The 23,986-nt window shown below is 41.3% G+C and overlaps 1 protein-coding gene across 5 annotated transcripts in view; it reads left to right on the top strand.

Moving 5' to 3' along the window:
* Positions 1-9,282: 9,282 nt before the first annotated feature.
* The window catches only part of LOC311225497 (polypyrimidine tract-binding protein 1-like), a 42,166-nt gene continuing 27,462 nt past the window's right edge, over positions 9,283-23,986 (top strand). For 2 of the 5 annotated variants that reach the window (XM_084310794.1, XM_084310792.1), the window contains exons 1-3: positions 9,283-9,341; positions 10,594-10,647; positions 18,592-18,625. In XM_084310794.1, coding sequence (XP_084166920.1) covers positions 9,334-9,341; positions 10,594-10,647; positions 18,592-18,625 — 96 coding nt within the window. In that variant the 5' untranslated portion in view covers positions 9,283-9,333. Of the gene's footprint in view, positions 9,342-10,593; positions 10,648-18,591; positions 18,626-23,986 lie in introns of those variants that run through there. The other 3 variants (XM_084310795.1, XM_084310793.1, XM_084310796.1) reach the window with 2 other exon arrangements.

Below are 23,986 nucleotides of genomic sequence, written 5' to 3'. Positions count from 1 at the left end.
AATTGGACTTGATTTTTTATAACTTTCTTTTTCATGGTGAGGTTGACATTTTCATGGAATTGCTCCAAAACTCATTTTCTGATTTAACCGATATTAATATTGCTGTTCTCTGTATAGAAAACACTTTTTTATGTTAATCAAATAAAGAGCTATTTTCCAAAAACTTTTTGTCATTTATTTTCAGAAGTGACTGATACTTTGAAACTATTTTATTTTTTATTTTTGTGATGTCACAGTATGATGTCATAATAGAACATTCTAGAACATTTGTGATGTCACAGTATGATGTCATAATAGCACATTCTAGAACATTTGTGATGTCACAGTATGATGTCATAATCAAACATTCTAGAAAATGTGTGATGTCACAGTATGATGTCATAATCGAACATTCTAGAACATTTGTGTTCTATATATATTCAACAATTCTCTCAGCATTTCCTGGCATTTTTTCAGACTACAACATGAATCCAGACTGGTTTGACCCTCAAAATGGTCCACCGAGGTAAAACACATGTGGGTAAAGCCCTATTTTTTATAGTGGTTTTTGTCTATTTCAGACGTAGTTCCCGATGGCAAAAGGCCAATATCATTCAAACATCCCACTGCCACCTTGCTCCTAATTACATACCACCCCCGCTCTCTAAGTACAATTCTCTATTTGTCACATATGCATCATACAAGTCGATTAGATTCAAATGTATTGTCATTATACAACACAAGTACAGTACAATGAAAAGTTGGTGTCTAACCTGCAAATATCAGGTTAGTAAAGTGTAAAAAACAAACAAACAAAAACCCAGTAAACAATAGCTATATAGGTGATTAAACTGGAGTATATGAACGAGTATTACTGAGTAATATGCTAATCAGATGTACGTTGTTATAGTATTATGTGCAGTGATATGGGTATAAAGACATACTGGCCAGTATTAAGAGTAAGGGATATACAGCTCAGGTATGCAAAAAGGATTATATGCAGGTATTTTCAGACAGATGTGGCAGTGGCAGTACAATGGAAGTATCCCCAACCCTTAAGACAGTCACCCGCCTAGGCCTGCTAGTGTCCTGCGATGCAAAATTATACCTGTCCCCTTATTGCCATTTGCTGGGTGGTCCATCTTGCATGTCAGCTTGCACCTCATGGTACCAAAGCACCTCAAAGGCGCTAAAAACAAAATTACAAACATCTCAAAACAAACTGGTCAGACTACTGCTTGACCTTACTCCTAGAACCCACCTCACCCCTGCCCACTTTGACAACCTAGGATGGCTTAGAGTAGACGACAGAGTACAGCAACTTGCAATGGGCCTGGTCTACAAGATCCAGGGGTTCTCAACCTTTCTGCTGCCAAGGCACCCCTGTGTTCAATAAAATATTCCAGGGCACCCCTACATACGATAAAGACTTTTCCGGTCCTGTCTTTTTTGCTACAATGATGACAAAAGTGCTTGCTTTCAAAATAATGTTTATTTAAGAAACCGGGAAACACATTTGTGTGTATATGCAGGCTATATAATGCATTATTAACAGGTGTTTCAGGTCTAAATGGCTTAGTACTGTTGACATTACACTGCTTGTAGTAGTAAATCAAATAGCATATTTCTTTAAATAAGATTACAGAAAATTATCACTAAAGTGCTATCTGTTGCAGCTGCACACTTTTCCATAAAAATAGCATATTTGGATAAGTGTGACCATTTCTCAAAAACTGAAAATCATGTATTTTTTTTTAAATACAGAAAATGATCACTAAAGTGCTGCACTGTTCTCCATAAAAATAGCATATTTGGATAAGTTTGACCATTTCTCAAAAACAGAAAATCATGTATTTTTTTTTAAATACAGAAAAGGATCACCAAGTTACCATTTCTCAAAAAATATAAATAAATACAGAAAATAAGTTCACTCAGTGGACATTTCTAGCTCAATGCGAGGTCTGCTGCTGCTGGCTAATAATACGGTCAATACGTGGGGAGATCTTTGACAAGGCAACACGCATGTCATCCTCAAGGCTCAACTTGGCCCTATATTGTTTTCAGAGCTGTCATGGATGAAAAGCCAGCTTCACACAGATATGTGGTGCTGAATGGTATCAACACCTTAACTGCTGCATCATGAGATACTTGGTACTCAGCACCACACTCTGAAACTAGCTCTCCAGGTAGTATCAGATGAGATTTCAATGAGTTCTTCCAAGAGTTTGGATGGAGATGTGTCAGGAAGCTTTGTCTCAATGTTGTCTGTAAAGTTTTTTTTTATCCAGAGTAACTTGGTGATCCTTTTCTGTGTTTTATTAAATAATGATTTTCAGATTTTGAGTCAAACTTATCCAAATATGGTATTTTCATGGAAAACAGTGCAGCTGCAACAGATAGCACTTTAGTGATAATTTTCTGTAATCCAAAAAGAATAAAGAAAAAAAAGTTTTATTTTATTTTTATTTTTTTAAATCTCAAGGCACCCCTGGCAGCTCTCTGCGGCACCCCTGTTGAGAACCGCTGCACTACACGACCAAGGTACCCATGTAGGGGAGAGTGGGGTGAGTAGTGCCACTTTTTACTTAAAGTGCCTTTAAAGCAAGGGGATTACAGTAATGCCCCCAACTAAAATATGTACATATAGTTTAGGATGTTGTGCATCCCTGGGGACAATCACTTTGGATCTTAAATAAACTGTTTCAGAAATATAGCTTTAGAAAAAAAAGTGGTTTTGTGGCACAACTTGCCCCCGGTGCGGGGTAAGTTGTGACATTAGAGAGAATACACTGGGGTAAATTGTGCCATTGATAATTTTACGTAAAACAGATCATTTTAATCTCAAAAGCGGTAAAAGCATCCTGCAGATCTTCATCTCCTTTCCAACCTGACGTATCTTCCCCTGTTGCACCTCTTTCACTGCTCTTTCCAACTTCTCAGAGGAGTTGAAACCCTGTCTGTCTGCGTGGCATGATGGATTTTGGTCTAAAATTAAGAATATCACATCGTTTTAGTGATCAAATGCAAGAATGCAATGTACAATAACAATAAAATACAATAAAGTAATATATATAGTTAATAAAATAAGTTGGGGCAACTTAACAAAGAGAATATCTGGCACAACTTAACCCAGGCCCTTTGGCACAATTCACCCCAAGCCTACCAGTTTGAAAAAAATGCATCCCCCAGCTGTTTTGAGCTAGCATCATGCTAACTGTATAGACTCATGGTGTAGCTTACTAAAGTACTAAAACATGTGTGAACTGTTTTCAAAGTTGTCTATAATTGTTCAAACACAGCAATCAAAAAACCTTGATCATACAAATTTTACTTTGGAGGGCAAAAAACAGTTTTTTGAACTTAAATGTGCTTACCTCTCAAGCCAGGTGTCTCCATTCTCTGCAGGTTGAGTGAAATGGATGCCTCTTCAAAAATATGTTGTCACATGACCAACTTCTTCTATGGTTTTCTAGATAACAGGGGTGGAACTACATGCCCCTTGGCACTACTCACCCCACTCTCCCCTACATGTCAAAATACTTCCCAAAGGTCAGTGAATACCATCACAACACCAGAGGGAGCTCCACAAATCATGTTAAACCCAGATTCGGCTCAAACAAGGGACTAAACACGCTTCGCAATTATGCCACATCAATGTGGAACGCCCTACCCAAAGCTGTAAAGGAATGTGAATCACTACCCACTTTCAAAACCACTCTCAAAGAACACCTACAATTGGAAACTGGCCCCTGTAAATGTCCTAACCCAACCCCCTCCAATGTACAGTAAATGACCTAGCATGGTTTTTGTATTTTATTTTTTTATTGACCTAGCATGGTTGTCAATATTCCAATGTACAGTTTTGCTTGTACAGGTGTACAGTGTCAATCAAAGCGGCACCCAGGTTCACATTGTCCTGGGTTGTTGAGCACTGAACAGTACCAGGTTGAAGAGTCCTTCTGATGTGGACCACAAGGCTCCAACATGTCTGTGGGATTCTCCATTGACTTGCAAAGTAACATTGAACCATTCTGCATAGATAGTGAGGTGAGGGTGATTATTAACATCTCCTTTGAAAACCTCAGAGAGGTTGCACTTGAATGTAATGTGAACTACAAATCCTTTAGCCTACTTGCTTGATTAATCTGTTGAATGATCAGCCCACCCCACCCCATATAATCTCACTATTTGTTCAAAGAACCCTGGGTTTGTTTGCAAGAAAGCCAAAATTAAAACAAATAGCTAAATAAATAACCATTCACAGAACCCCTACTACAATCTACAGATGTAAACAAGACATGAAATGTTGAACACATTTTTGCGGGTGTAGCAATTAAGCCAAGATTTCTCTGTTATGAGAATTATATATTTTCACAGTTTTTCTATAACTTTTATTTAAAAAATACTTTGCATTGATTGATTGAAAACTTTATTAACAGATTGTAGAATGGGTACAATACAGTATGGCTCAATACACGCAATTGTTAAGGGGATGCAGACCAGAGAAAGACTTTTGTCTTGTTTACATCAGGGTCCCCCATTTTCAATTCATAATGACATTTATGACATACACAACATACAGATATACAGATATATCATGCCATTTATGACATACATGATATACAGATATACAGTACTGTTACATTTGTGACATACACGATATGCAAATATACAGTACTGTTAAACAGAGATCCTAAAAGATAATAATATATACATACGAGGGGGAGGAGACTATACATTAGGAGGGGATGGGTGGGGGTGCAACCATAGGGAGAGGGGGTTTGGACATTTACGGGGGCCAGTTTCGAATTGCAGCCTCCTGTAGGTGCTCATTGAGAGCGCTTTTGAAGGTGGGTAGGGATTCAGATTTTTTACGGCTGTGGGTAGGGCGTTCCACATTGATGTGGCATAATTGCAAAACTTGTTTAGTCCCTTGTTTGAGCCGAATCTGGGTTGATGCATGATTTGTGGAACTCCCTCTGGTGTTGTGGTCGTGGTATTCACTGACCTTTGGGAAGTATTTCGACATGGTACATGGGTACCTTAGTGATGTAGTGTATCTTGTAGACCAGGCCCATTGCAAGTTGCTGTACTCTGTCGCCTACTCTAAGCCATCCTAGGTTGTAAAAATAGGCAGCGGTGAGGTGGGTTCTAGGAGTAAGGTCAAGCAGTAGTCTGACCAGTTTGTTTTGTGATGTTTGTAATCTTGTTTTTAGTGCCTTTGAGGTGCTTTGGTACCATGAGGTGCAAGCATAGTCGTAGTACCCTTGAATGAGTGGTCCTGTTCAGCACTCATCAGAGTCTTCAGAGTATTCTTGAGTATGAAGAGTTCATAGTCTTCAGGGTATTCTTGTTTACCACAGACTAAAAACAACAACCAAATTAATGCATTTTTAAATAACTGTAGGAGTTTGGTCCGGTACATAAGCTACACAGCATGCTGGAACTGTGGAACATGCTGACATTATGGGAAATGTGCTTACTATCTTCTCCAGAGTCAGACAAGAAGATATGTAGATACCAATGTCCTTTCTATGCAGTCAGTAGACAGCTATCCAGCTGCAAACTAGCCTAGATGAGCACAAATGCAGTATTCAGTAGTCCAGAAGGTGTCACTCTGGTCTTTTGAAACAATGACAGTCCAAAATGTTGTTAGAACCAACAATCTGACTAACCAAAGAAGTACAAGCTACCACTCTTGAAAAACCAACACCAATTACTCCAGATCTTCTTTTTATTTTTTATATTATTGAACAAGTTGGGTTTATTATTTACCCACAATCCACTTTCAATCAAAAGCCCAATTTTGACAAACATTTTATATGAGAGATGGATAATTACAGGACATTACCATTTAGAGAGCTACATTGGTTGAATGATTAACTTAAGTAAAAAGAGATACAACAGAATAGTGGGTTATGTCAAATGTGAGTATGAAGAGTGAACCCTTCTAGAGCCCTTTGTGCCCCCGATTGCTGGGGCCTTCTTTGGGACAACCCACAGTTCAACAATGAAAAAAGGGCCTTTACCACTATACTCTATAGCATATTGGTCTACTCTGATATTGATGGAATATGTTGCATCTTTTAGGGTTCTTTTCCAGAAAATATATCTAGAAAACTGTACCTAAGCTGTAAAATGAAGTATTCTACAGTTGACAGACACACACGCTAAGAATACAGCTCCTAATTCTTCTGGGGAGCATGACGTTATAGACAATGAGTGTTTGTCTTTTAGCCTATTGCCTGGAGCTCTGAGTCAATTATTCATCTACGAGCAGGTGGGTCACCTATCACCACTGAAAGTAATTTCCTGAAATGCAGTGTGCTTAGTAATTATTTATTATGGTGTTACATGGCAGTAACCCTGATACTGCCAACAGATGGCTCAAGTCAAGATAAGCTTGAATGTTTTTGATATTCTTAAAAAGATATATTTAGCTCAACACTAGTCTCAATCAATGTCCAGGCCTCCCTATACTATATTACACCCCTACTTCTTTATGCTTTACTTTGTGTCTATGTAGCCTTATGGAGAGTAATAGCATTGGCACTTTTTACCAGACACTGCTCAGAAGAGGCTAATTAAGCTGTGATGGTGCTAAACATGATTCATGAAAACAATGAACAAGTTTAATGAAAACAACAAACAAGTCTTAATGAAACAACAATGAACAAGTCCTAACCAGCAATGTCTACCATGGTGAGAGAGCCAACATACCTGTTGATGTAAACAGATACAACAACAACAAAACAGTTTGCTCTACAGATCTAAGCTATTGCGACATAGTTAAAGAAAGCTAGTGTCAGTATTTGATAGCTACAAACCTTGTTGTTATGTTCTGTTCTGTTCCTAATTAGCCTACTTTAATTAGTAACATGTGAACGCAGCTAAGGTTGGTGGTGATGCACTCAATTGCGCTGCATGTTTGTGTTTCTTCAGGCAGCATTCGGCCATCTTTAGTCCCATTAAAAGTGTCCCGCTGTCTTGTTTTCCTGTAATAACTCTATGCCCTGGTGCAGTATACCCCCTGCAAATACAGCCCTGACTGACTTCAAATTGTATTGTCTCACAGGTCCAGATAACTGAGCATTAAAGCTCTATGGACCTTCCAACCCACCTCTGCCCCTATTGTAGGTGGGGTGGGGGGCGAAACTGTACATTGGAGGTGGGTGGGTTTGGGTAGGTGGGGTGGGGGGGGGGGGGGAGAAACTACATTGGAGGGGGTTGGGTTTAGACATTTACAGGGGCCAGTTGTGCATCAAATCAATGGAAACAGTTCGTCATTTGGTTTATTTGTTATTAATCTTCACTGGCCCCCATTTTAAGGGATTATGTAGCAAATTATTTCAATGCTATTGTAGTCCTATATGGAGCCTCTTTTAGAAAATGTATTGATACAAGGTAGGACTAGTTCAAATGCAACCCGTTTGGATAGTTAATTGCTGACCACAGGTAGGCCTCTATTATACACTAGTAATACAGTACACACCCTGGTGCTGAAAACAGGTCCATTAAAAAGGTCTTACTATATTCTCAAAATTCATCCTCCTCTTGTCTTGGTTAAAGATTTGGGCAGATGGCTATTTTAAATAATGTCATATAGCCTAGGTTTACAATTGAATGGAACCAGGCAGGGCCACATCTGTCTGTATATACCTGCATAATACTTTTTACATATAGATACTATATCTAAATCTGTACATATCCCTTACCTACTCTTACTAATTATACCGCTGGCCAGTATGACTTTCTACCATTGATTGATTGATTGAAAACTTTATTAACAGATTACAGAATGGGTACAATACAGTACAGCTCAATACACACAATTGTTAAGGGGATGCAGACCAGAGAAAGACTTTCATCTTGTTTACATCAGGGTCCCCCATTTTCAATTAATCAGGACATATATGACATACATGACATACAGATAGACAGTACTGCTACATCTATACATTTATGACATACCAGATTTGCGAATACAGTACTGTTTGTGATACAAAAAGAGTCCAGAAAAGAGAGTATACATTTGACATAGAAACTGTACATTGGAGGAGGTTGGGTAGGTGGGGTGGGGTTGGGTGGGTGGGGGATGGGGTCTGTACATTGGAGGTGGTTGGGTGGGGGGTTGGGTAGGAGGGGTGGGTGGGGAACACTGTACAACTGTACAAGCAAAACTGTACATTGGAATATTGACAAAACCATTCTTGATCATTTACTGTACATTGGAGGGGGTTGGGTTATGACATTTACAGGGGCCCGTTTCGAATTGCAGTCTCCCGTAGGTGTTCTTTGAGAGTGGTTTTGAAAGTGGGTAGATTCACATTCCTTTACAGCTTTGGGTAGGGCGTTCCACATTGATGTGGCATAATTGCAAAACGTGTTTAGTCCCTTGTTTGAGCCGAATCTGGGTTTAACATTATTTGTGGAGCTCCCTCTGGTGTTGTGACCGTGGTATTCACTGACCTTTGGGAAGTATTTTGACATGTACATGGGTACCTTGGTGGTGTAGTGTATCTTGTAGACCAGGCCCATTGGAAGTTGCTGTACTCTGTCGTCTACTCTAAGCCAGGTTGTCAAAGTGGGCAGGGGTGAGGTGGGAGGGGTAAGGTCAAGCAGTAGTCTGACCAGTTTGTTTTGAGATGTTTGTAATTTTGTTTTTAGCGCCTTTGAGGTGCTTTGGTACCATGAGGTGCAAGCATAGTCGTAGTACCCTTGAATGAGTGCTCCTGCCAGAGTCTTCAGGGTATTCTTGTTTACCAGAGAGGCGATCCGGTGCAAGAATCGAGTTCGTTGGTTGACTTTTTTTTATTACATTGGATGCCATTTTGTCACAGGAAAGATTAGCCTCTAGGATGGAACCCAGGTAGGTAATTTCATCTTTCCTTGTGACAATATTGTCACCCACTGTAACTGAGAAGCCGTCGGTCTTGCTGAGTTTGTTATTTGAACCGAAGAGAATGGACTCTGTTTTGCCCATGTGTAATGATAGTTTGTTATCAGCTAGCCATATGCACATCCATTTTCAATTCATAGTGAATATCCATATACTTTACTTTACCCCATACTTTACCCGATACTTTAGTGGTTGTTGGACCCAAATCCAATAAAGACAGATCAAATACCGACATGCTCAATGCACAAAGGGATCAAACCAAACTAAGGAACCCAGCCCCTGTATGACCGTCCTATCATCATCTCTCCATCCGTTCGAACGCCCACAGCTTCTCCCTTCGCTCCAATCAACTAGCTGCTCAGGTTCTCCGCCATTTTGTTGGGTTATAAGAAAGCTCGGCTGGAGGCACCAGACTGGCTGGTGAAACCTGTTGCTCGTTAGTTCCGTGTTGTGCAATGGACGGGTGAGTTCAACACTTTAGTTACACTCGTACTAACTTTTAATGATTTTAAGTCACACGACTTAACTTGTGGGAAATGTATTCTATGTGTACTGTAGACATGTTACATTTTGGCAGACGTTAGCGCATCCAGATAGCAGAGAGTGTGGACTTGCATACACGTAACGTTATCTCAGGAAACAAACAACCGCCTGGTTAAAAAAAAAAAAAAAATTCAAGTTTACATTGTTGTTGTTAGGGAATATCATGGAAATCTTTTAAAGAAAACATTTGATTAACATAATGTGGACTGCAAGACAATTAATTAAACAAACGAAGTCGTTTAATTATTATTTTTTATTTGTGTAATGGCTGTAAATATAAGTGACCGGAAATGTATTTTAGAGTTTTATTATTTCACACACATTCATCATGAATTAAATGGGGGGTGCCATCAGCTGTTTAATTACATTCGATGAGATACTTGCACACAAGGCTATGGAGGGCCAGCGGAAAGGGTTAAGAACATGGTTATTTGTTAATGTGGAAAGCCATTTTGATGATAATATGTCTAGTGTTAGATGGCAGCATGTAAAAAGGTCTGTGCAGTGCAAAACGTTTGTTTTTATAGAAAATTGGAGCGACCTGAAATAGTCACTACTGGCTAGCCCATCCCTAAGCAAGTACCTTCGACGTGCCTTTGAGCAAGGCAACAAACCCGTAAACTGCTCCAGTAGTGGAGCTGCTCAGTGTCACCAATAATGCAAGACTGCAGTTCTCAAGGGAGATGGTGCAGGAGTGTCCCTCCCTTTCTCTTGCCTGCAGTCACTCCCCCAGGCCTTGGCTGTAAATAACTTGCCCTGTAGACAAGCCGCCTGGTAAATGTATTTATTTTAAGATGAAGTAGAACCCAGGCCATTCATCCTAGATTTTTTTTAACTGAACCCCCCCCCCCCCCCACAACATAATTTCAGGTGATTGACATGCTCTGCCGTAGTCACAGGCCAAAACGTCATCTAATTTCACACCAGGCCCAGGGCACGAACCCTGACGTAGGCCCAATGGGCAACATCTTGATTTGTTGTACAAAACCCCACCCCAGACAGCACCAAACAGGCCAATTGACTTGCTCCTGTGACTTATTCGATGTTCACTAGTACGGGGTGATCAGCTTGCCAATAGTGTATCGAATGTATTTGGTGGCACCTTGCTAGCTGGCCCTCACATGGTGAGGATTTGACGACGGCTAAACAACCCTTCTCTTTCTCTCCCTCAGCCGTCTAGAGACTGATTTGTATCCTATGGGATCTGCTTACGTCACTGAACTAGAGTAAGTTTCATTCCATGTCATTTCCATAGTTGGCCTCTGCCTCGATGTTTGTGTATCATAATGCTGTTTTGTTTGTTTGTTCTCCCCTGCTGTGATGTTGGGTAAGCTATAATGTTCTGCAGTTTCGATCAGTGAATAGGCTTCTGAGTAAATGGCTTCACAGAACATTCCAGTTCTGAGGTTGGTGTTTTCCTTTGATAATCTCCAGGGCAGCCAAGCAAGCATACCTTGATTCATCCACTTCCCATCGAAGGAGGAGGAAAATAAATCAGTTTGAGAACTTGTTTCTTTAGCCCCTTTTGAGCAGCCTGTTCAAGGCGGGAATGTTGTGATGTTATTCTGCCTCGCTGTTCCGTATGAAAGGTACGCACATGGAATAGGGGGAGGGGGGCGGCATTGTTCTGGCATTAAGCCGACAGTAAGTAAGTAAAGTTTATTTAGTAGAGCAGCTTTCACAGAGCAGAGCCCAAAGTGCGTGACAAAGAGTAAAAATAGTCAAAACAAAACCCATTACAAAACAAAGACCAGTTTGAAAGGCGTCAACAGAGACTGCAGATCGTATGCCTATAGGAAGAGCATTCCACAATGTCTGAGCTGTAACTTCAAGGGCACAATCACCGTTTGTTTTGAGTCGAGAGCGAGGGACAACCAGTAAGCCCTGGTCAGAAGACCTCAGTGACCTACTGGTGAGATATGGATTAATTGGGTCACAGATGTACACAGGTGCCTGACCATGCATTTCTCTATATATGAAAAGGTACCTCAAGTACCTTCAAATGAATCCTAAACGTAATGGGAAGTCAGTGTAATGATAGGATGGGTGTGATGTGAGTAGACCTGCTGGACCTGGTGAACAGCCTTGCAGCAGTGTTCTGTAGAGGTAGTCGGCTAGTCGCATTGCAGAATCAACGTCTGTGTAAAAAGGACAGCCAGCATGCCGGAATGTTTTCCCATGACCACCACACCTATTACCATACTAATTTTATAGGTCCAACTGCTTCTGGTCTACACCTCTCTGGCACCGGTTTAATGACATAGTGAACCTCATTGTCGACGTCGTTGATGTACCTAGGCATAAAAAACTCCCCAGAGAATCTCTTGGTTACATCAATATTCTGCTGTCAGAACTGTCTTTTTATGTTTGCAGGTTAAGTATTTAATGTTCACTACTACCGCTACTATTAGCCGCCCTAGACCACCATCATGTAGAATGGACTAGACTAGTGAGAGTGATGTCATTTCTGGCCAGAGCAGTCTGCCTTGTCTCGCCAAATAGCGTAGCGACCATTTGGAAATGCTTCACCTTTAACACTTTCAATGCCAACAACGAGATACTCGTTTGTTCGTCCCGACCGTTCATTGCCAACGACGAGAGATCTCGTATTTTTTTTATTAGCGATTTGAATTCATATTTCATCAATCTAGTCTCACGTTAGTGTTGCTAACTCTCTGAGCTCCATTGGGAAAATACCGCCCCCTATCGTCTCTCCCTGTGGTACCGTACTGCACCCCTTTGGAATGGATTGAATGAAACACATAGGGGAAAAAAATCCTGCTTCCTCATTTTACTTCTCGGGCAAGTCACCCGAGAGGATCGGATTCATTGTCGAGCCCCAGAACAGCGTGGAATACATATTTCCAGTACCCAGCGTTGGATCAATAAACGCGATCGATATTTGGAATGGCGATCAGGAATTGGAATAATCTTTTTGGAGAACATCTGATCTGAGGTAAGGAATCTATTTTACCAGTCTTAGGATAATCGGAGCTTTTTTTTTTTTTTTTTTTTTTTTTTATTATATATAAATAAACTTTGACCAGTCACCTGGTTCTTTTAGCGTTTATCGCTTTTTCTTCTCATTCATACTTGGTCAAGTTCGACCGACAGAACCAGGCTGAAAGGGTTCAGATGGGGGGGTAGACACTCTGGGAAAGGCACGGCTGCCGTCCGGGATTCGAACGCGCTCAGCCCCAGATCCGCGCGAGCGCGGTTGTCCACGGCGCTGAAATAGCACTTGCGGTACGTGGTGAGCTACTGGAGCTCCCCTCTCAGAGCTTTTTTTCACAGAGATATCAACTGTGCCCTATGTGTGTGTGTGTGTGTGCTGATCAGGAAATGAGAATCGATTTTTCAGCTCGCTTCTATAGCGTGCATAAGTACACATATACTAGGGCGGCTACGTGGCGTAGTGGGCAAGGCACTCGCCACGAAATGCTGGAGACGCTGGGCTTGTCAGTTCGACACTGTGGAGAACCAGTGTTGATTCAACATTTTAGTGGCATGTTAACCGCTTCGATTAGGCTATTCATAATAGCTTGTTGTAGGCTAACTACTAAACACTGGATTTTGTGGGGCAAGGGAAATCAAAGAAACAAGCTCTCAAACAAATCCTTGTCATGTGAATTCACATAGGTGTGCCTGCTAGGACACCCTGAAGCTTGGGTCCCCTGTTCCAATGATTTTTAGACGACAGAAATGACTTTTTATTCAATTTAGCCTAGCTGATTTTCCTATTTTGCCCCACGGTTGTTTTATGTTGTACCCAAGTAGCCTAAAGGACTGAATGAACAAAAGCCAACGCCAGCTACGTCTGGCTGCTATGACCAACACTTTAAAATAAAAATAGCCTATTTTCGCCAGCTATAATGGCTAGAGCTAGTATCATCATTGTTCATTGTCTTTTAATTTAATGAAATAATATTTTGATCCAGACTTGTATGAAATCTTTGAGGGATTCTTTTGCCTACTTAAACTGCATTGCTTTTGGTGGTATTCTTTTATTTGGAATGTTCAAAATATCTTATTGGCTGCAGTGACATGGACTGGTGTTAGATCTGTAACACACGTGGTGTTTGATGAGTGATGACTGTGTTACTCTGATACCAAGGGGAAACCGTTCTCCAGTGACATGTTTTAGCCATATTCTAAATGGGTCCAGATCTGTGCCTTGTATTTAGTCTACCATTTGTGTTTTCGGGGACTGATAAGGGCACGACGCCCTACTTATTTTTGGTGACGTGAGTGCTAGTGTGGTTTCTTGTTGAGAGACTTATGAGAAACAGGATGTGGAGGTTAAGGCTAATCTTCAACTTGTGTTTAGAAGATGGTGCCCATTGACCAAAATAGGCTACTATTCATCATGTTCCCGAATAGCTGTGGGAATGAGAGGTTGACCGTAGTATTGGATCCTATTATAGGCAACTAATGCCATCAAACACACCCTATTGCTAACTTGTTAAACTCAAGCTTTCTTTTTTGAAAATGCAGGCTTACAGCACGAGTTGGTGGTTGGGGCGGTGATCTGAGAAGCTCATGTTTTGAGTGGTCTCGTGGAGATAAAATACTTTGTATAGTACTAACTACTACTGAACTTGTTTCTATAGTACTTGTCACTTACTACTCCTCAAAGGCTTGTCACTTGTCAGATCGTGATGAAACTTTAAATGTGTTGTCCCTTTGTGATATCCTACCAATGTTAAGGATTTATAATATAATGTGTGATATACATATCATATATGTAAAACGTTGTGGCCTTTTGATTCGTCTGTAATTGGCCATACATTTTTTTTGATTTGCGAAACAATGCCTAACCTTAACCAACTCCGAAATAATGCCTAAACTTAACCGGCGAAATGAATGCACGTTAAAAAATATTGCCATTCTCTAAGTCAAACTCTAACCTTAACCAGCTCCTTAACAGCGCCTAAACTTAACCCTTCTAACCTTAAGCAACTCCGAAACAATGCCTAACCTTAACCAACTCCGAAACAATGCTTAAAGTTATGCCTAAACTTAACGGCGAAAGAATGCGAATGCACGTTAAAAAAAAATTAAAAAAAAAATTGAAGGGAATCAAACTAGCCAGCAAAGAGCCGTAGGATCCACAGCCATGCAGCGTTGCCAATTGAGCTATTTCTGGATACTGAATAAGGGGCGGTTACTGGCATATAATGCTGCCGCGACGGAGCTCCGCGGCCGAGCTCCGCTCTGCTGCTGCCGCGGGGGCGTGGCTAGACACAAGTTGGTTGCCTTTAATATTTAGGCCACCAGGCCTGTGGGAATACTATTTACTAAATTATGTAGGCTTTTTAATCGTCAAGGTAAGAGAGGATTTGTCATGATCAACTGAAGGTGTATGCTATGGAACAGTGACAAGTCTTATTTGGGTTTTCAGAAAAAGGCCTGCGATGTGTATTTATTTATCAGTAGCCTCCCGGTGTTTAATAAAAACGTCTAGCCAGGACTAGGGCTGTCTTAAATACTTCGAAGCTTCGTTCGATGGCACAAGCTTCGAACAAAAAAAAAAATCGACGTTTTTTTTTATTCGATTTTTGTGTGTGTGCGCGCGTGTGGGGCCGGGCGACAAATACACTGGAGGAAAGTAACCCAGCTCAGCACTGCCCAAATTATATCATCACTATTGCCTGTTTGAAGGATATCATCCTCAAACACATATACACCTACATGCCTTGTAGAATTCCAGACATAAGAAAGAAAGATACTGGGATGAATAAACAAAATAGGAAATAAAATGTAGAAATGCATGCAATACATAAATAAATATGAATCTCCATATATGAAATAGAACATTTAGATAAGGTGCTACTGAGATGTTTTGGTGAGTTCTTTGTTTTTTTGTGGAAGTAGCCCTTCTTAAAAATGCATGAACATTCACTGATAATTGGTCTGTAGTGGAGTCTACAAGGTCTACATTGCCGGACCATGTAGAATCCGGACCTTGTAGACTGACATAATTCTGTGCATAGTTTAGTCTACACAGGCCATATTTCAAATAATCAATCTTTCATCATCATTCATCTTAAACATTCTTGATTTGGGGGATTGGTAGTTCCCATGAAATCTGAAGTTGTTCAAACGACAACAGCGATCCACCTTGAATTAAATCACACAGCCGAGTGAAACCTTGTTTCACCTTGTCACGAAAGGGGCTACTTAATTCATTAATCCAATCCACTTTATTTATAGAGCACATTTAAAAACAACAAAGTTTACCAAAAGTGCTGTACAAGTCCCACAACATGAGATAAAAAAAAGAAAAAGCTTCGAAGGTCAGCCCTAGCCAGGACATATCTGGACATATAAGACACATATGTATCATGTTTCTTTTTTTTGTTGGCTGGGTTTGCACGCGGATGAAGGGAGATGTCAATCTGTTGTCGACGGCGGCAGTACAGGGGCAGTATATTTAGCTGTAAAAGCCCGATCAAGCTCAATAGTTTCTGTAACACGAACGCAACTACTCTGTACGATGCCATTGTTGTTGTGATGTTGGCTGAGTTTGCACATGCGGGTTAAGGGAGAGGTGGGCTATTGCGTCATCGGTTCAGGGAAATGCGCGTATAGGCTTGTAAAGACGGCGGCGTAAGCGGGGCGTCTTCAGATTTTCCCACTCTGGGACCCGGTTTCAGAAAATAGCGTCTTCAGGCTCTCAGAACGCAGTTCCGTGTGGATGAAAGGTGCATATACGATCAAATACTTTGACTGATATGACCGAAATCGGTTTCAACTGGACATGGCCTCATTCACTCACAGTACTCTGCCCCTCTGTAGTTGTGCTGTTGGCTACGTGCTAACTGCTGCTACTCCTGGCTCAACATCTGAGAGGCACTGTTTGGAATATACTTCTGAGTCGGCTGTTTAACTTACACGGCAAGATTCAGCAGAGGTACACTGGCGTCTGTAGATAGTGGAGCAATGGCCAACTAAAGTTAGAGCAGCCTGCCCGGCTGTAACACTAACATTTAAAGTTTAACCGGGTTGGGAATATCTGCAGCTGAGAGCAGCCACGCACCGCTCGCTTTGGAAAACCATATAGTACAGAAGGAAACCATCTCGGGTATGATGATCATATGTCTGCACAGTTTCTGGAAAGGACAGACAATTTCAATGGCGACAGCTGTACTGTATTACTGATGCTTTCCCATTTAGCGTAAGCATTTCAAATAGATCTCATGTGGTCATTAGTAGGGATGGGCACGAATAATGGTTTGCCAGATCGAGTGATCGCATGAATTACTCGAGGGGTGATGGAGTACTTGTTTACTAGGGAAATCATTTTTTTTAGAACTCATCTTAAAGAGCATGGCAGCAGTAATAACAAGGCACAGCAATATACCCGATGCTTAATGTCAATCAAAACGGTCAGTTACCATTTGTAATAATTGCATTACCTCCACTCTGTCTGCAGCAGGTCTCTTCACCCATGGAATGAGAAAAGTGTCTTCTCCTCTTTGGCTAACAGTAGTAGCACTGTATGGGTCTATGTAGCACAATTAATGTTAATGGTTAACTAGCCACAATTGGCTTGCTCCTAGCTCCGTATTAAGTCTATGAATGCTACCCAAAGTGGGCGTCATGTTGTTGGCACAAATTCACAATTAGGAAATGCACAAACCCAAATCTGTTTTTATCTGTTAGATAACGTTAAGCTAGCTGTATTCCAATGCAACACATTTCTTTGCGGTAACGTTACTCCTCTCCAACTGTCTTCCACTGTTGTCTTCCTGCAACAACTCACACCCGCGGCATTTCAGAGCAAGATTTCTTTTTCAGTTGCAAACTGAATAACCACTTGAGTTCACTCGTAACGGCGTGCAATGGAAGAATTGATTACTCAGGCCAATCCATAGTCATTATTAGGCAGGCTACTGTCAACATACTACTGTCAATGTTGAGCATGTTGGGCCTGCCTGACATCTATTTTTTGCTTTTGTTTAATACAGTGCATTATAGGCAACGGACATCCCCAATAAAGGCACATGAAAACATACACTGTCTTCATTCATTTCACAATGTGCACTGAACCGAAAGTCCTATACCAAGCGGCTCATTACGAATACGTGTACAGTTCCACCCCTATACCTACCCATTGCCATCTGCTGTTTAGAACTGAACGATTTAGAAAAATTATCTAATTGCGATTATTTTAACTGTTACATTTTGAACTGTATGACGTTTTTATTAGTCTAATTTCATCATCCAATCTATTCCAAAGGGTCATTCCACAAATACGTATGCTTTTGAGATTTTGGTATGCTCACGATTAAAATGAAATACTATCCGTATTGCTTTAAATTTGTTTTAATAGTGCATATTGTTTGAAGATGATTTGTCTGTAGAATACAATCTTCCAAACCTCCAAAAAAGACATGCATGTTAGGCAGGGACTACGGATGAAAACTAGCTCATTAGCTAACTCTGGCACATTAACATTGATGTGGAAACTGAAAGTGTTGATTGGTGTGCATTGTTCCTGGGTAATAAATAAATAAACTTAAACAAAAATGTCTGAATTATTCAGCTCTCGTTTATGTCTTAGCCTATTATTAGTAGACTAGTACTGCATATTCTTTGTTTACTTTTAAATAACAAAATAACAAAGTGCAAAAACAACCCCCAGCAAAGCAGTGGTCAACCTTTTGTGGGTGACAAACTAGTCGACTGTCGTCAACATTGTCCACGTTCTCCAGGGCTTCTGGTGACTGGGTGATGAGTGGCTCCCTGTTTGCCGTGACACACTGTTGGCATCACATTTATTATGTAGGGGTGCATAGTTACTGCCGATGAGGCTCCAGCCAACAACACCATAGCTAGGAGGCTGGTTCTGCTTGGCCTGAACTTCTATCTATTGACATCTAGGCCCTGGGAAAGGAACATGACATTTTGTGGTCAGCTTGGGTTTTATGTTCTCCATATTCTGACAAACGGGCTGCTTATTTTATATTATAAATCTAGTGTGTCCCTTTTCACTAATCACTTCTTGGTTTTTGGTCAGTTCTAACAGGTGTGAGTGTCCCCAGACTTTTGATTCAATCCCTTCCCTTGGGGTTCTTTGGCTTGTCCTGTGCTTAACTACAACGATCTCCTTAACCCTGTTAATCTTCATCCTTGCTCCTTCTAACATACCTGTCTTTCCTTCACAGCAGTGTCCACCACGATATTACAGTTGGTACAAAGGTAGGCACCTCTACTTTTCTTCACCCTTTACAGCAGTTTGTTGTCTCCTCCTGCTTAAGCCTATATTCTCCAGCAAACATGTCTGTTGCGATTATATAGGCGTCCTTCTTGCAGCTTCAATCTGCTCGTGTTTCCTTATCAACAGTTTCTTGGCAAACCAAATTAGCCAAGCCAGTGACCCAAACGTGAATATTTTAGATATGGACATTTTTATGTTGGTGGTATATAAATGTACAACATTAGATTAGGTTAGATTCAAATGTATTGTAATTATACAGCACAAGTACAGTACAACAAGAAGATGTTTGGCATCCAACCAGAGTGCAAATGTACAAGTGCAATAGTAATATACAATGTACAGGTGATTTAAACTGGGTATAAAATATATAAATTAGTACTACTGAGTAATAATGTTAATCAGATGTATGTACAGAGTTGTAGTATTAATATGTATAGTGATACAGGTATAGAGACATTAATGGTAGTAAATCATACTGGCCAGCAGTGTAACTAGTAAAAGTTAGCCTAATAGCCTAAGCTTTTTAAGTTTGCCGAATTATATCCCCAGATTACTTGGGGGGGGGGGGGGGGGGGGGGGGACTTGTATAATGATTTAATGCTTTATATCTGCTTATATCATACATTTCAGAGTTAAATGGTGAGTTAAAAACGAACCACAACGGAGCTGCCATTGTGAATAAATTACGACAATGTTTGACCTCGCTGCCTACGGCATTCCTAGTTTTATTTTTAGTTTTTTTATGTGTTTTTGTGAGAACGAATGTTTGAAGCTTCGTTTGGAACCACCAATGAATGTCTGAAGCCTAAAAGGTGGCTTTCAGGTCAGTCCGGAGTAAAATGGCAAAGTTGCTTTGTAGGCAAATATTTGTTTTCATTGACTTAAGAAATTCTTAGTTATAGGATTTTGTCATCTTGCCAAGTAGGCTAGTTGATTTAATAGGCTAGATAAATCTGTAATATTGTGTTTCCCACCATATTATACTCATACTCATTATAACGCCATAAAAAGCAGTCTGTCAACTTAAAAATACAAACCTTAGTTGAAAAAAGACCTACGTCTGATTCATCAGCTAATCGACGGAGAGGGAGAACCCCCACTTGTTATGTTGCAGAGGTGATACTATTGCCTTACTGGAAAGGAATGTCATTGTACCTTTGCCTGCAACAATTAGGAACTGAATGCCAGTGGGAGTGTAATGTTTGCAGAGCTCACAAGTTTTATTGGATCAAGCGAGCTGCGCACCTCCTTTTTTCTGTTCCACAATGGAGCCTATTGAGCTCACAATGCAACTTCAAGATTCATTCCGTAGTGTGATTTTTAGCTGCTGTTGAGCTGGATCCTCCCAAACCCGTCATCTGCTGCGGTGAGAACATTGCTGTTGCCGTGGAAACTGTAATTACTGGCTGGCTTTGGCAGCGGCCCAAGAATGTTCTTGGTGCATTTCAGTCCTCCAGCATCCTGACTGCCCCAAACCATTGTCTTTTTTTTTTCTTCTTCTCGTCATTGGTGTGCCAGCAAAAGTTCAGTGAAGCCAAAATAAAGACGATGAAGGTCTGACTTCTCAATCCAGTAGTCGTATGATTTACTATAGTGTTTTTATACCTGTATCACTGTACATATTAATACTATAACTCTGTACATACATCTGATTAGCAGTAGTACTCATTTATATATTTTTATACCGAGTCACCTCTACATTGTATATTACTATTGCACTTTACTGTTACATTTGCACTCTGGTTGGATGCCAAACCTCTTTTCGTTGTACTGTACTTGTGCTGTATAATGACAATACATTTGAATCTAATCTATCTAGTTTTGTCCCTTTCCGTGCACTGTCTTGTTAGAAAACCTTGCCTTAAACTGCAACATTATTCCTGCAGATAGGGTCATTTGGTTCAATAAATTATACAATGACATTATTCCTGGAGATGGGGTAATTTTGGTTCAATAAATGATGAAATTGACAGGTTTTACTTTGAGGTATAACAGATGTGCTATCTGTCGCCTGCACTCAACCACACCGCTGCTCTCCTGACTTCCAGATAGACTTTCAAATCCACCACACTGCGGTAGCATTCCACCAGCCAGTAACCTTTCATAATCGTCTGTGGTATGTACCCAGTGGAGGGGGGTGGAGAGGTGATGATCCTGAGCACAGGACACAATAGAGGGAGTCTTGCTTGTACCACATGGAGTCCATGACCTAGATGAGAAGGCCACTTTGTAAATTATGCCTGAGTTTGAAACATGAAGCTGGTCGCCAGCCTGGTTATCTTCACAGGAAAAGGGAGCAGCTCAGTGGAATGACGGTATTTCCCCCACCCCCATTACTCTAATTACCTCTTGTGTTTCCTCTGCCCCGGGGAGTGTCATTTGAAACTGATGAGTCAAAAGAATGGTTCACTGCACACTTAAAGAGAGTTGGAGGGAAGAGGAAGTGTAATGCAAATATGCAAATTGCTACCAAGTTGTTGTTTTTTAAGAGAAATGGATTTAGCAGAGTTTCCCTCTTGAATAGCATACTCTCTCTGGGGCCGAAGCGTTTCTCACAGATGCTACTCCTAATATTTGATAATTTAGAGTAGGTTGTGTCCAAGGTGGAGCGGTGGATGGGTGTTTCCAACGGGTGGAACAGGTTGGTTGCTAGGTTACTTGTACGGTGGTCACCGGTGGGGCGTTAGGGGATGGGTGTTGAACTGCTACTCGGGAGTCCGTTAAGCCTCAAAAAGGGAGCGAGGAGTTGGACTGTGTGTTGTGAATGATGGGAGTTAAACGGGTGAGATGACTAGAAACTGCGATCGTGTTTGTCGAGCATGTTTTTTACGTCCGGTAAAACACGACACTGTGATCGGTACAGAAGCATGTTTTACGTTAAAAAAATACCAGCAGGTTACCTAAGATAGACCTTACCTCAGTCAGAAAGTACTCCAAAATGAATAAATCCCAATGCCATGGCAATCGCAATTACTCGTGTATATTGGGCATGGCTACCATATGGGAAATATTAGCTCTGAGGCACCAAATCTTCCACCGATTGCTATTAGGGATGCCCCGATCGATCGGCCACCGATCGTTATCGGCCGATATTCAGTATAAATATGCGATCGGTGATCGGTGATGATGTTTTATTTTCACCGATCGTCAAACCCGATCTCAGTCGCTGTCGCTGAGTTCTGTCTCAGACACCGGTGGTGCGGCGTCTGCTCTCGAGTCCAGCCCCTCCCGCACGCATGTAAACACGGGTCTAGTCTAGTGAGACACGGGAGGACGGCGTGACTGTCTGCGTCTCCCTGAGCTAACGTTAGCTTAGCTACCGTTACAAAATGACCCAGTCAACTATTCACTTTTAGTTTACTACATGATGAGGCATTGTCTAACCGAACGGTATCTAGCCGGCCAGCTACCGATAGCTCCTGACATCAACAAACGCTCTAGCAAGTATAGTAGGTAGGTATGATCATAGATATATATAGAACATCTATGGGTATGATATCTGTTAGCTGTTAGCTCACGTTAGCGCAAGTTAGTTCACTGTTAAAAACGAAATGTCCCATTTAACTAAATAATTCACTGAGGCGTTGTATTAACATTATATATCCGGCTAGCAGTAGCTACAGATAGCTCCTGATATCAATGTCTTATAACACTGATTCGATGCGTATTCGAGCTGAGGGCTTGCTGAGCACAGTTAAGTAACGTTATACCAATAGGGTCCAGGTGCAGCGCCGGAGAATCCTGGCCGTAGCTCGAGGCTACTCGAGTATAGGTCCAGCTGCAGCTCCGGAGAATCCTGGCTGTAGCTGGAGGCTACTAGAGTACACACAGACAGTGGAGCTTGTTGCGTGGTGGCGATGTCTCGCAGATAATACAAGTACAAGTCTAATTATATAAAATATATATTTTATAAAAAAAAAAATGTCATATAAAATAAATTTTAATTTCTTTTAATCAAAAACGTTGGGTATCGGCCGATATGGCTCACGACGATCGGTGATCGGGATCGGTGGCAAAAAACGTGATCGGGGCATCCCTAATTGCTATGTTGTGATCCACTCCTAGGTGGAAACAGCCGGAGGTAAACTCTGTTCTCTGTACTGGGGACAAGTGATATCCCCAGTTCAAAGGGTAGGCGATACTGCCACCTGGTGATATTCGATCGTCATTGCAATTCCAACGTAGGCAGATGAGCCAGTGAGACCTAGGGAGCTCCGGCTGAGTGTATAGAACGGGGATCAAAGGAAAAACATCAAAGGATCTAAAAACGAGATATTACGTTTTTGGCACAGAATGTTTTAAGCATCGGGCAAAAATGGGGCTAGTTTTGCATAACACGCCTGAGCTGGAACACATACCGGTTCCATAGACTGAAGTCTTATCTAGTACAGGTCCAAAGTTGATAACAATCCCATGGAAAATGAATGTTTTACAAAGGTTTTTGTAATGTGTGTACCAGCGTTAATTCAGCATTATTATCCAAAATGGCCGTCCGCTGCCATTGATTCCGAGGCGCTAGTCAAAACGAAGAACTTCCCCGTCTTCTTCTTTGTCTTTCTTGTTGAAATCCAGAATGTCATTGGCTACAAAGGTGGTCAATAATTTTCGCCATCAGAGGTGACTGGTCCGCTCAGGACCGGGCCAAACTGGATGTAGTAATTTGTCCGAATGGCTTGCCGTCCGATGTTTAAGAGGTTAAAGTCGCTAAGCGACACAGTCGGAAGCTGTTTGTGATGAACGTTGCTAAGCGACACGGTCAGAAGCTGTTTGTGCTGAAAGTTGCTAAGCGACACTGTCGGAAGCTGTTTGTGCTGAATGTCGCTAAGCGACAGTAGGAAACTTTGTGTTGAAAGTTGCTAAGCGACAGTAGGAAGCTGTTTGTTCTGAAAGTCTCTAAGCGACCGTAGGAAACTGTTTGTGTTGAAAGTTGCTAAGCGACAGTAGGAAGCAGTTTGTGCTGAAAGTTACTAAGCGACAGGAAGCTGTTTGTGCTGAAAGTTGATAAGCGACAGTATGAAGCTGCTTGTGCTAGTCAGCATCTGGTCTCCATCTGTGGTCGTTTTTGAGTGGCAGCCGCCAGCCGGTTCATCATGTAGAATTTGCGTTGGTAGTCAGTCAGCTCTAAGCTGAGCCAGTGAATCAATAGTGTTTCCAAATGGATATAAATAAATATATAGGGCGGTCAGGTGGCGTAGCGGAGATTGTGCTTGTCACCAATGCAAGAGGCTGCCGTCTCGACTCCCGGAGAGTCAGCATTGCCTTGGCTTGGGCTGATCGCTATACTAACTCGTTTGTCTGAGTTAGGGGGAGGGAAGCCGTGGGTGGGTCCTGGGCGTTGTGGA

The sequence above is a fragment of the Notolepis coatsorum genome (assembly GCF_963971535.1).
Source record: "Notolepis coatsorum genome assembly, chromosome: 3".
Lineage (NCBI taxonomy): Eukaryota > Metazoa > Chordata > Actinopteri > Aulopiformes > Paralepididae > Notolepis > Notolepis coatsorum.
The sequence above is the reverse complement of the archived record's forward strand: the minus strand, read 5'-3'. Positions and strand labels throughout refer to the sequence as shown.